At 58.1% G+C, this 12,212-nt stretch overlaps 1 protein-coding gene across 1 annotated transcript; it reads left to right on the top strand.

The window, feature by feature from the left end:
- The first annotated feature begins 5,007 nt into the window (after positions 1-5,007).
- Positions 5,008-8,748, top strand: LOC128828527 (protein mono-ADP-ribosyltransferase TIPARP-like). The gene is made up of 6 exons (XM_054013264.1): positions 5,008-5,049; positions 5,894-6,249; positions 6,500-6,671; positions 7,329-7,516; positions 7,607-7,867; positions 8,300-8,748. The coding sequence occupies exons 1-6, from the start codon at positions 5,008-5,010 to the stop codon at positions 8,739-8,741; spliced, it is 1,461 nt and encodes a 486-aa protein (XP_053869239.1). The 3' UTR covers positions 8,742-8,748.
- Positions 8,749-12,212: the final 3,464 nt, after the last annotated feature.

The raw sequence follows: 12,212 nt of genomic DNA, 5'->3' as shown, positions 1-12,212 counted from the left end.
ATGGGGCTTCCTTGGTGGGCGGGGCCTGCAAACCCCACACCTCTAGCCATGCAGACTACCAGCTCCTGGGTGTGGGACATGCCCTCAGCCGGCCCCTTGCTGCGACCTCCACTCCTCACTTCCCCGCCCCGTGCCTCAGTTTCCCCATTTGCCCAATGGGGTGATGAGACTGACTCCCAGTAAGACGTATTGTGAGTAACACCACTTCCTCCTACGCCCTTGCTTCACTCCCTTACACGGCCTTAAATCTAGGGTGACCATATTTCCCAAAGGTAGGGTTACCATATCTCATAAATAAAAAAAGAGAGGGGCCTTGGCCCCGCCCATTTCCCCACCCCTAGCCCCACCCCAACTCCACCCCTTCCCTGCCCCAACTCCGCCCCCTCCTCCCTCCCACTCCCAGCCACGTGGAAAGGGCTGCCCCAGTGCTACCGGCTTCAGGGTTTGCTGGGCAGCCCCCAGACCCTGCGCCCCCAGCCGGCGCTTCCCCAGCACAGCTGGAGCCTGGGAGGGGAAGCGCCCAGCCGGGGGCGCAGGGTCTGGAGGCTGCCCGGCAAACCATGAAGCCGGTAGCGCTTGGGCTTCGGGCAGCCCCCTTGCCTCCGGACCCTGCGCCCCCAGCCAGGCACATCCCCTCCCGGGCTCCGCTGGCGCAGGGTCCGGAGGCACAGGGGCTGCCCGAAGCCGGTAGCCGAAGAGGAGCAGAGCCTCCAGCTGCCGTGGCTCTGCGTAACTGACACTCTGTCAGTTACACAGAGCCTCCAGCCGCCGCCGCTCTGCTCCTCCCCGACTCTTCGCTCTGTTTAAGAGCCGGGCTGCCCGAGCGCTACCGGCTTCGGGCAGCCCCCGTGCCTCCAGACCCTGCGCCCCCAGCGGGGCACTTCCCCTCCCAGGCTCCAGCGGCGCAGGGTCTGGAGGCACGGGGGCTGCCCGAAGCCGGTAGCGCTCGGGCAGCCCGGCTCTTAAACAGAGCGAAGAGTTGGGGAGGAGCAGAGCCGCAATTTTCCCGGACATGTTCGGCTTTTTGGCAATTCCCCCCGGACGGGGGTTTGACTGCCGAAAATCCGGACATGTCCGGGAAAAAGAGGACGTATGGTAACCCTACCAAAGGGAAAATGGGACATGGTGCACGGCTGGCCCAAGCCCCCCTGCCTGCCCCCTGCCTGAGGCTGGGGTCAAAGCTCACCCGAGCCTGGCCTCCCTGCTTGCTCAAGCCCTGCCTCCCCCTCTCCGCATGTTCCTCCACACCAAACCCCACTTTTTTTTGAGAAAAGTGGATATTTATCCCATTTGCTCTTGCCAACTCATCAAGTCGCCAAGAGCAAATGGGACAAATGCCCACTCTTGCCAAAAAAGTTGGGACGGCCGGGACAGGGCTTAAAAAACGGACTGTCCTGGCCAAAATGGGACGTATGATCTACTTAAATCTGAGGGCGAGTATGTGTAAAACCCTGACTATGTGCTAACCCCAGCCCTAGGACCTCCTGCAGTTTGGCCCAAGAGTGGGAGTGTTAGGGCCTGCAGCTGTGATGCAGCAGCATCGAATGCTGCCTGGGGAGAGAGACACCCAATGAGAGGGCAGCTCCGAGGTTGAGAGGCTCAGCCTCTGCTGGGGAGGAGGCAGTTGGAAGCTGGATAGAAAAGGAAGTAAAAAGACATGGCCCTGGGTAAAAAGAGCTGTGCTAGAGGAAGCTGGAGTTTGAAGAGCCGTGCGAGGGGCAAAGAGCGTATGACCGGTGAAGCTGACTCTTGGGACACTGAGAGAGGGAATACGATTTGGGTGCCTGAGTCAACAAGTGTGGCTCAGTCTCTCGCTCAGGAGATGTCGATCATGATCACGGGTGAACCTGTTTGAAAGAGGTGCGGGCATCGCAGTGTTGAATAAAAGGAGCAGTGCAAAGCAGAGAGAGGGGGAAACTAGATTTTGCAGCAGGGGGAGGAGGAGCTTCTCGGGGCAGGGCCGGCTTTAGGCCAATTCCACCAATTCCCCCGAATCGGGCCCCGCGCCCAGTGGCAGGGCCACCGGGGTGGGGGCAAGTGGCCGAGAATCCCTTCCCTGGCTAGAGGCTCCTTTTTAATTTTTACTCACCCGGCAGCGCTCCGGGTCTTCGGTGGCACTTCAGCGGCGGGTCCTTCACTCACTCTGGGTCTTCGGCAGCAGGTCCTTCAGTGCCACCAAAGACCCGGAGCGAGTGAAGGACAAACCGCCAAAGACTACGAGTGCCGCCCGGTGAGAACAAGCCCCACATGTTTTTTTACGTGTTTTTTTTTATTTTCAGTCATCCCTGCCGGGGCCCTGTCAAAACTGTTTGAATCGGGCCCCGCACTTCCTAAAGCCAGCTCTGTCTCGGGGCCACACTGTTCTGTAGAAATTTCTTTTAGTGTGATGATGGTAATTTTTAGGGTTTTTTTCCTAAGCAAGTATTTGATGTTGCTTCATATTATTTACGTTCTTGCCAATTTTGGGGGTTTTCCTTCTTAAAGTTTAAAAAATGAAGGCTATCTCCATTGTGTTGGTTTGCCTCTGCCTGTCCTCACAGTAGGCCTGGTCACTCCAAATGCAGCTGTTCAAAGAGAGAATCTTAGATAATTTCATAGTAAACAAACATCTACTACACACAAATGCATTGTAAACGGTGTTTACAGTACTAGAAAAGTTTTAATACAAAAGCTAATAGGTAGGAAGCCTCACATAGACCTCCAGCCCTTTGTTGCAGTTGCATGTATGTAAATGCAAGGTTTCAACAGAACGTCTGCACTTCTATACTTCAACACACACACAGAAATGCAGTCCCCTCAGATCTGCTCTCAGTCATGATTGCCCAGTCTCTGTAGAGTTGCCATAACATGGAGTGTTCAGAGCTTGAGAAGAATGGCAGCATCTTGGATCTTTGTCAGCAAACCCTCTGGGGTCAAAACCAGAATATCCCCTTTAAAGAAAATCTTATGGGTTTTAGGCCAATCTGGGGTCGGCCTTACTGCAAATGAGCACCCAGGCCTTGCTCCACTAGCCACTTTGCCCTTCTTCTTTCAAGGCAACCCTCCCCACCACAGGATGGACACATGTAACAGTTGCCAAGGACAAAGAGACTGGCTGACAAGGCGCCTGCAGATGGAGAGAGTAGACACTTCTGCTCTCACCACTCGGATCCATAGGAAGGCAGATGGCCCTCAGTTCATTGAAAGAGGAAGCCGCTGAGTTGGGAGTGGGAGCTGGGGCAGGGCCTAGCTGATTTCTAACAGGGGCTCTCAATTGCAAACTGGCAAGGGAAGGTAGCGGGTCCAGCTGTGCAATCAGGAGAACCGCGCTGCCCACAGCTACAAACCCAGGGCTAGGACTCTCGTTGGTGGAGGATCCCCAGCCTGCTCTGTGCATGATCCACAAAGAAGAAACCTCAGGCCTCATCCAGAGGCGAGGTATGAAATTGAGATGCACCTGCATGCTGGGAGATCTGTCACCTGCACCTGGAAACCCAACTCGCACCTGGCTTAGGCCAGGCTAGGGATGCCTGCCTACGCATGCTCTGATCACAGCAGGTGCGGGGTGGTGAGAGATCAAGCCACACCATAGTTAAACACCTGGGAAGAACAAACTCCCACACAATGTTCCCCAAAGGAGGTTGCCATAGTTTGCAGTAGCCAAGAGCTCGTCCTGCCCACCATTGGGCGGCGTTTTTGTGGGTGAACTGCCGGTCCCGTGCCTTTGGCTACCCGCTGCCGAATTGCCACCGAATTGCTACGGGACTGGTGGACCTCCCGCAGGCACGCGACCGGCACGTCGCCTCCAGCAGCTTGCTGCCCCAGGCACGCGCTTGCTGCGCTGGTGCCTGGAGCCACCCCAATGCAAATCCTGGTGGTAAAAATGTTTACTCCTTTAAGGGAGTGCTGAGAGTGGGGGAGGGGGAAGCAGGACTCCTGGGTTCTATCGATGGCTCTGGGTAGGGTGTGGGATCTAGTGGGTTAGAATGGGGAAGGGGGGGCTGGGAATCAGGATTCTTGGGTTCATTTACCTACTTTACCACTGACTCACTAGGTGTTCATCAGTTCATATGTACTAAGGGTTCCACTCCCAGTGCTGCCCCCTGACCTGCTGTGAGTAGGGTTGCCAGGCATCCAGTTTTTGACCAGAACACCGGGGTGAAAAGAGACCCTGGTGGCTCTTGTCAGCACTGCCGACCGGGCCGTAAAAGTCCAGTCAGAAGAGCAGCCGGAGCCTGCACACCCCCAAATACTCCAAACCCCTCAGCCCCAGCCCAGAGCTCCCTCCTGCACCCCAAACCCCTCATCCCCAACCCCACCCCAGAGCCTACACCCCCTCCCGCACTCCAAACCCCTCAGCCCTGACCCCACCCCAGAGCCCACACTCCCAGCCTTAGCCCACACCCCCTCCCACACTCTGAACCCCTCAGCCCCAGCCCAGAGATCCTTCCTGCACCCCAAACCCTTCATCCCTGGCCCCACCCCAGAGCCCATACCCCCAGCCAAAGCCCTCACCTCCCCTGTGCTCCTTCCCCATCCTGGAGCCCTCTCCTGCATCCTGAACCCCTCATTTCTAGCCCCAGCTGGAGCCCATACCCCCAGCCCAGAGTCCATACCCCCCAACCCACTGCCCCAGCCCGGAGCGCTCTCATGCACCCGAAACCCCTCATTCCCTGCCTCACCCCAGAGCCTGCTCCCCAGCTGGAGCCCTCACCCCCCTGCAGCACCCCAATCCCCTGCTCCAGCCTGGTGAAAGTGAGTAAGGGTGGGGGAGATGGAGCACTCAGGGGCGGGGCCTCAGAGAAGGGGCGGGGCAGGGCAGGCGTGGTGTTCAGTTTTGTGTGATTAGAAAGTTGACAATCCTAGTGGTGGGGCTTTGGGCCAGGCCCTGGGCTACTTCTATCACTGAAATCCAGCGACAGGGAGAGCCTTAGAACAGGAGCTAGTGTAGGAGCCAGAGGGAAACCCCAGCCTGGGAAGCCCTAGCTCCCTCTTTTCCGTGCATGCCGGTGGCATGCTGAGGGGTTGATGGGAGAGAGCCCTGTGACTCAGCCAAAAGCAAAAACAAAAGTAAGTCTGCAGCTACAACACTCCAGCAGCGGAGGTGAGAGGTGAGGCTGGGGGATCAGTGCACCCTGAGGGGGGAGGAGGAGATGTTCTATCTGCCTTGGGGACCCAGGCCCACATCCCACCCCCAGGGCCAATGCCATGAGGCTGCTGGGAGGGATGGGGCGCTCTGTCTCCCTTAGGAGCCTGACATCTGGACAGGGCTGCCTCTGTGGCTGTGTACCCCCTGGCCTCCCTTCTGTGGGCCCAGTTGGGATGTGCAGGGGCTCCCTAGGTCTCTGGGGGACTCAGCTTGGGGGGAGGGGCTGCTGATTGGAGACTCGGGGTAGTTCTCCAATATAATAAGGGGAGCAGTGGGGGTAGGGGGTGCGGCAGCTCCCATTGCAAACTGGTGGGACTGCAGCAGGCCAAAGTATTGAGGCCAGTCCAGTGGGCTGGCACTCAGGACACCTGGGTTCCTCTCCCAGCTCTGCCACTGACCTGCTAGGCAAGTCCCTGCATTGGCCCAGAGCCTCAGTTTCCCCATCTGTAGACTGGGGATGACACCCCTGCCCCTGATGCTGGGGTCCTATGGGAGGCCTCCCATGATCAGCCCCGGGCTGCTCTAGAGCTGGGGCCGGCTATTGCCAACACTGACCGCCCCCCCCCAGGTGATTTCCTGACCCCAGGGGCAGCATCCCTTTTAAGATCCTTGCTCTTCCTTCCAGCACTAGTGCCCCTCCAGCCAATGGCACCCAGAGGCCCCCCAATATCCCAAATCCCAGGCCCAGTCTGTCCCCAGCCCTGGCCTGGCTTCCCATCAGGTCCCATCTCTGCCCTGACTTCCCTCCCCCCCACACCTCCTTAGGGCCTGATCAAGATGGCAGAGAAGCCCAAGCGCCCACATCTGGGATTGGCCCAGTACCCCCTGTTGCTCACGCTGGAGCCTGAGGGGCGTGGCCTGGGTGGACAGGTCCTGGAGTTGGCTGGCCCAGAGGAGGTCCACGTCCACCAGAAAGACGGCATCCTGATCTGCGACAACTTCCTGCTGGGGCAGTGTCTGGAGGGGGAGCGTTGCCTGCGCCACCACACCCCCAACCCCTTCCACTGGCAGATGCGGCGCACGGCAGACGGGGTGTGGCTGAGTATTGGCACATTGGCCCAACAGCACCTGGAGAACCTCTACTGCAGCACCAGCCGTGACAACGTGCAGCTCATGGACAAGTACGTGGCTGATTGGACATGGCCCAGCAGGGGGCGCTATGGGGGCAGGGCGGGAGCACTGGCTGTGGGGGGAGCTCTCAGCTGCTCCAGTCCCAACCCCTCCCACCAGGAGAGCATTGGCTGAGGATAAAGGGAGAGATGGAGGCAAACCTGCTCGCAGGTGCATTGCCCAGCTACTCACTGCCAGCATGAGGGGGGCGTTGCCTGTGGCCCCTGCCCCTTGGTGACGTCTCTGCTGCCCCCCTTCCAGGGCCGGCTCATCCTGGACCCTCAACCTGAACTCCATGGACCTGAAGCCCAGCCAGCTCTATGACCGTGTCCGGCGCCTCTCCAACAGCAGTGACCCCAGCCGCAACCCCTACTTCCCCATGGAGTGGCAGGTGTACTGGGAGGAGTGCGGCGAGTGGCTCGTGTACGAGGAGGTGAGGGAAGGGGGGTGATTCCAAGAGAGGAGCGGGTGTGGGGGATGCATGGGCAGCAGGGTGGGAGAAATGGAAGGCCTGGCCTGGGGTGAGGACCAGTGTGGCTAGGGGGACGTGGGGTGGCTGTGGAGCGGGAGGGGTGGCGGAGGGTGGCATAGCTGAGGAGGGGCAGGGGTTGCTGGGGGAGGGGCTGTGTGGCTGGGGTAGCTGAGGAGGATTGTGGCACTGCATGACTGGGAGGGGCTGTTGGGCTGGGGGGGCTGTGCAGGGAGAGGGGCTGCCTGCAGGAGGTGATATAGCTGAGGAGGGGGAGGGGTGGCTGGAGTAGCTGGGGAGGGGTGTTTGTGTGACTGGGGGGGGCTGTGTGGCTGGGGAGCAGCCTGGCTGGGAAGCGGGGAGGGGCTGTGTGTGGCTGGGAAGGAGGAGGGGCTGCACGGGCTGGGAGGGGGTGCCTGGCTGGAGGGGTGGCCTGGCGCTGTGGGGCTGTGTGGCTGGAAGAGTGGCATGGTTGGTAGAGGGGCTGTGTGGCTGGAGGAGTGGTGTAGCTGAGGAAGGTGGTGGCGCTGCATGGCTGGGGGAGCATTGTGGGGGAACGGGTGCGTGGCTGGGAGGAGCGTGGCTGAGGGGTGCCCCGTGATGGCGTCTCTCTGTGCCCAGCCGGTGCGGTGGGAGCTGCTGGCGGCCTTCGAGAAGGGCATGTGGAACCACGCCTTCAAGCTGCGTGGCCAACTGTACAACGTGGACCTGAAGAAACTGACCCAGCGCAATGTGCGTACGGGCTTCACCCGGCGCATCCTGCACCGCCCAATCTTCCGCCCGCCGTGGCGCCTGGCGCCCCACCTGCGGTGAGTGCTCTGGCCAAGTGCCATCCCTGCCCCTGGGCACCCAAGAGGCTCTCGCCACTAGCCATGCCCTTGTTTGTCTTCTCTTGGCAGGACAGGACCGGGCACCACCCTCTCTTCCCCCGGCACCGTCCCTGGAGAGGACCCCCAGGACACCTACTGGGGCCCGTACCCTGCGTCCTGGGTCCCCAAGGCCTCAGTGGGCACCATGTTCACGCTGGCAGAAGTGGCACCAGCAGAGAGGGCCTATGAGACTACATGCACGCTGTTCCACAAAACCCTGGCAGAGGACAAGGCATTGGTGCTGGCCATCTACCGGGTCCGGAATGACTACCTGTGGCAGAAATACTGTGGGTAAGGAGGGCAGGCATAGGGCAAGGCTGGGCATGGGGGGCTGCTAGTGGGTTCTGGGCTTTCCCTCAGTGCCCTTGCATCTGGCTGCTGCCACAGGACGGGGCTGGTAGCTGGAATTGTAACTCTGGTGCATGGATTCTGGGGCGTGGTTCCTCCTGGGCCAGGAATGGGACTCGCCCAGAAGCTGGTGTTCTGTGGTCTTGGTCCCCATGCTCTGGGCCATGGATGAGGCTGGTCTGGAGCCACGAACCATCCGGGGCATCCTGCCCGTCCCTAGCCAGCTGGCAATCCCGGCTTCTTACTGGGGTGACTCCTGGCTGCTCTTGGTGCCTGACCCATCATACCCAAGCCTGGGGCAATGCACCAAGGAAGCGGGTGGGTGGGGCTCGAGCTTGTCAGTGACACCCCCCCCCCCATCTGTCCACCCTCCAGGCAGAAGACGTTCATGGCCCAAAGCCGTCCCCATGTGGCGCGGTGCTGCCTGGAGAGACACCTCTTCCACGGCACCAGGGCCAGCAAAGTGCAGCCCATCTGCGAGATGAACTTTGATCCCCGGGTGTCAGGGGAGAACGGCGAGGCTTACGGGCAGGGCAGCTACTTCGCCACTGACGCCTCCTACTCCCACACTTACGCCAAGGTGGACGAGGCTAGCCTGTGCCACATGTTCCTGGTCAAGGTGCTTGTGGGGAGCTCGGTGCGGGGCAATCCCATGTTCCGGCGCCCCCCCCCGGCACACGACGGCCGCCTCTACGACTCCTGCACGGACCGTGCTAAGAAGCCGCAGATCTTCGTCATCTTTGACAGCTGCCAGTGCTACCCCTACTTCCTGATCCGCTACAAGCTGCTCTCTGAGCCCGTGGCCGTGGACTCGTGATGGGGGAGCGCTGGGAGTCCGAGGTCAGCTTGCCAACTTTGTATTTCAAAAATAAGGGACTGATTTCTTAGCCCCACCCCTCCTCCTGAGATCATCATTATTATTATTACTACTACTAAGGATTCACCTACATTCGCCAGGGGGATTTCTGGCTGCTTTTAGCAGCACTCAGCGACTCCCAGGCTTGCTGTACAGAGATGGGGGGAAAAAAATAAGGGATGTCCCTTGTATCATAGAATATCAGGGTTGGAAGGGACCTCGGGAAGTCATCTAGTCCAACCCCCTGCTCAAAGCAGGACCAACCCCAACTGAATCATTGTAATAAGGGACTGTTGGCAACCTTTAGTCACAAGTGAAGAGGGTAGCTTGCTCTCAGGGGTGGGAGTGTGCGGAAGAGCCTGAATACCCACCCCCACCCCCGGCACTGACTGGAATAGAGCTCGGTGTCTGGGCCCCGGCGCTCCAGGCGGGGTCAATCGCACTGTCCTCCCCTTCTCAGCTGGCAATTGGAGCCATGGGCCTGACACAGACCTGCTGTCAGATCCTGCTGTCCAGAAAGGCTCGGCCTGCTCCCCCCGCGCCAGGGAGGGGGAGAAGGTCTCTGAGGAGCCATTGTCCAGGGTCACTCCTGTCCTGCACCCCCCCGCCCCAGGCCCTGCGAACTCCCCAAATTCCTGTGCCCCATGGCCACCAGGGTCCTTGCCAGCCAGCTCCTTTCTTGCCAGCTCCAGAGAAACAGGGGATTTACCCCGAGGCCAGCATGGGGCTCCTGGCACTGCACAGCCCACAGTCTGGAACGGAGGGGTTGTGTGATGATGGGGGGGATCTGTCACAGACTCCAGGCGTCATCCGCCCACTGCTCCACATCACTGCTGGGCTGAGAAGGTCCAATCCATGGGCTGGTGTCAGTCTGGTACCTCCTGTGAAGCTGGCCCAGCCCCCTCCCAGCCAGCTTCCCCCACAAACTGGGGCATCAGCCATGCCTCTGCTAGATTCCTGGTGGGAAGTAAGCGCCGCTTGCGGGCACATCTCTGGGGTCCTTCTCCTATCAGGGGCATGGGCCCAGGGCCAAGTTGTCCCCCTACCCCCGGGCCCAGGGCCAAGTTGTCCCCCTACCCCCAGGCCCAGGCAGCTGGGGTGTTGCTGCTTCCTGTCTAAGCCCTGCAGAAAAGCCCACCCCTCCCCAGGGCCCAGATCATCCCCCTGCCCCCTGAGCGACAGGTGCTGGCGCCCCTGGTCCTGGTGTGTCGATGGGAGGGGAGGGTTCAGGGCTACATCATTGGGGGCAGGAGGGACAGCACGGCTGGGAGGAGCCCCTTTCCTAGCACTGCCTTCATCTTTTTTATATAATGGAGATATCCCATCTCCTAGAACTGGAAGGGACCTTGAAAGGTCATCGAGTCCAGCCCCCTGCCTTCACTAGCAGGACCAAGTACTGATTTTGCCCCAGATGCCCAAGTGGCCCCCTCAAGGATTGAACTCACAACCCTGGGTTTAGCAGGCCAATGCTCAAACCACTGAGCTATCCCTCCCCCTCTCCTGAGCATCAGTCAGGGGGGTTGCCAGAGGGGCACAGGGAGCCCAGAGGAGGAAGTGGGGAGCTGGAGGTTTGACAGCAGCTGCCCCAGGTTGGGTGACTGGAGCTGCCGGTGTCTGGAGCCTGGCTTGCCCATAGAGAGACTGCCCACAGCCCCCAAACCACCCTGCAATTGGCGCTAACCAGGTCCCCACCCCCAGCTGGCAGCCTTGGGGGGTGGGGCGTGAACAGCCCCAGAGACTGAGCCCTGCGGGTGGCGGGGCCCCTCAGGTGGCAGCTCCGCCCCCCTGTTACCAGCTTTGAGGTAGGCTCATTTATTAGGGTTATTCTTCTGGGGGTGGGGTTCTGTACTTCTATCAATGTACTGCTTGTGTCACTTGTGTTCTCATACAGAGCTCTACTTCTCCCTGCTGTAAATTCCCTCCCCATGGAGCTATCCTGCAGGACCTCGGTTCTTCCAGCCCCAGAATCTTACGAGAACACACACACATTAACAGAGAACATCTGAGAGGACCGGGTCAATCAGCACTCCCAAGCTGACCTCTTATATGTCCCTGGACTCAGCAGGCTGGGTCAAACAGCACCTCCAAGCTCTCACCCTCATATGCCATGGGCACCGCACCGGGATAGAGTACGCCTGAGCAGGCTGGGTCGAGCAGCACTTTCAGTCTGCCACCCTCATATAGCAGGTTTTTTGGCAGGTTTTCAAAGAGACATTATTAAGGGCACAAGAGCAAACTATCCCACTGCGTAGGAAAGATAGGAAGTATGGCAGGAGACCACCCTGGCTTAACCAAGAGATCTTCAATGATCTCAAACTCAAAAAAGCGTCCTACAAAAAAGTGGAAACTCAGTCAAATTACAAAGGATGAATATAAACAAATAACACAAGTATTCATAGATTATAGGACTGGAAGGGACCTCGAGAAGTCATCGAGTCCAGTCCCCTGCCCGCATGGCAGGACCAAATACTGTCTAGACCATCCCTGATAGACATTTATCTAACCTACTCTTAAATATCTCCAGAGACGGAGATTCCACAACCTCCCTAGGCAATTTGTTCCAGTGTTTAACCACCGTGACAGTTAGGAACTTTTTCCTAATGTCCAACCTAAACCTCCCTTGCTGCAGTTTAAACCCATTGCTTCTGGTTCTATCCTTAGAGGCTAAGGTGAACAAGTTCTCTCCCTCCTCCTTATGACACCCTTTTAGATACCTGAAAACTGCTATCATGTCCCCTCTCAGTCTTCTCTTTTCCAAACTAAACAAACCCAGTTCTTTCAGCCTTCCTTCATAGGTCATGTTCTCAAGACCTTTAATCATTCTTGTTGCTCTTCTTTGGACCCTTTCCAATTTCTCCACATCTTTTTTAAAATGCGGCGCCCAGAACTGGACACAATACTCCAGCTGAGGCCTAACCAGAGCAGAGTAGAGCGGAAGAATGACTTCTCGTGTCTTGCTCACAACACACCTGTTAATGCATCCCAGAATCATGTTTGCTTTTTTTGCAACAGCATCACACTGTTGACTCATATTTAGCTTGTGGTCCACTATAACCCCTAGATCCCTTTCTGCCGTACTCCTTCCTAGACAGTCTTTTCCCATTCTGTATGTGTGAAATTGATTTTTCCTTCCTAAGTGGAGCACTTTGCATTTGTCTTTGTTAAACTTCATCCTGTTTACCTCAGCCCATTTCTCCAATTTGTCCAGATCATTTTGAATTATGACCCTGTCCTCCAAAGTAGTTGCAATCCCTCCCAGTTTGGTATCATCCGCAAACTTAATAAGCGTACTTTCTATGCCAATATCTAAGTCGTTGATGAAGATATTGAACAGAGCCGGTCCCAAAACAGACCCCTGCGGAACCCCACTCGTTACGCCTTTCCAGCAGGATTGGGAACCATTAATAACAACTCTCTGAGTACGGTTATCCA

The sequence above is a fragment of the Malaclemys terrapin genome, chromosome 23 (assembly GCF_027887155.1).
Source record: "Malaclemys terrapin pileata isolate rMalTer1 chromosome 23, rMalTer1.hap1, whole genome shotgun sequence".
Taxonomy (NCBI): Eukaryota; Metazoa; Chordata; order Testudines; family Emydidae; genus Malaclemys; species Malaclemys terrapin.
This window is presented reverse-complemented; position numbering and strand designations above follow the sequence as displayed.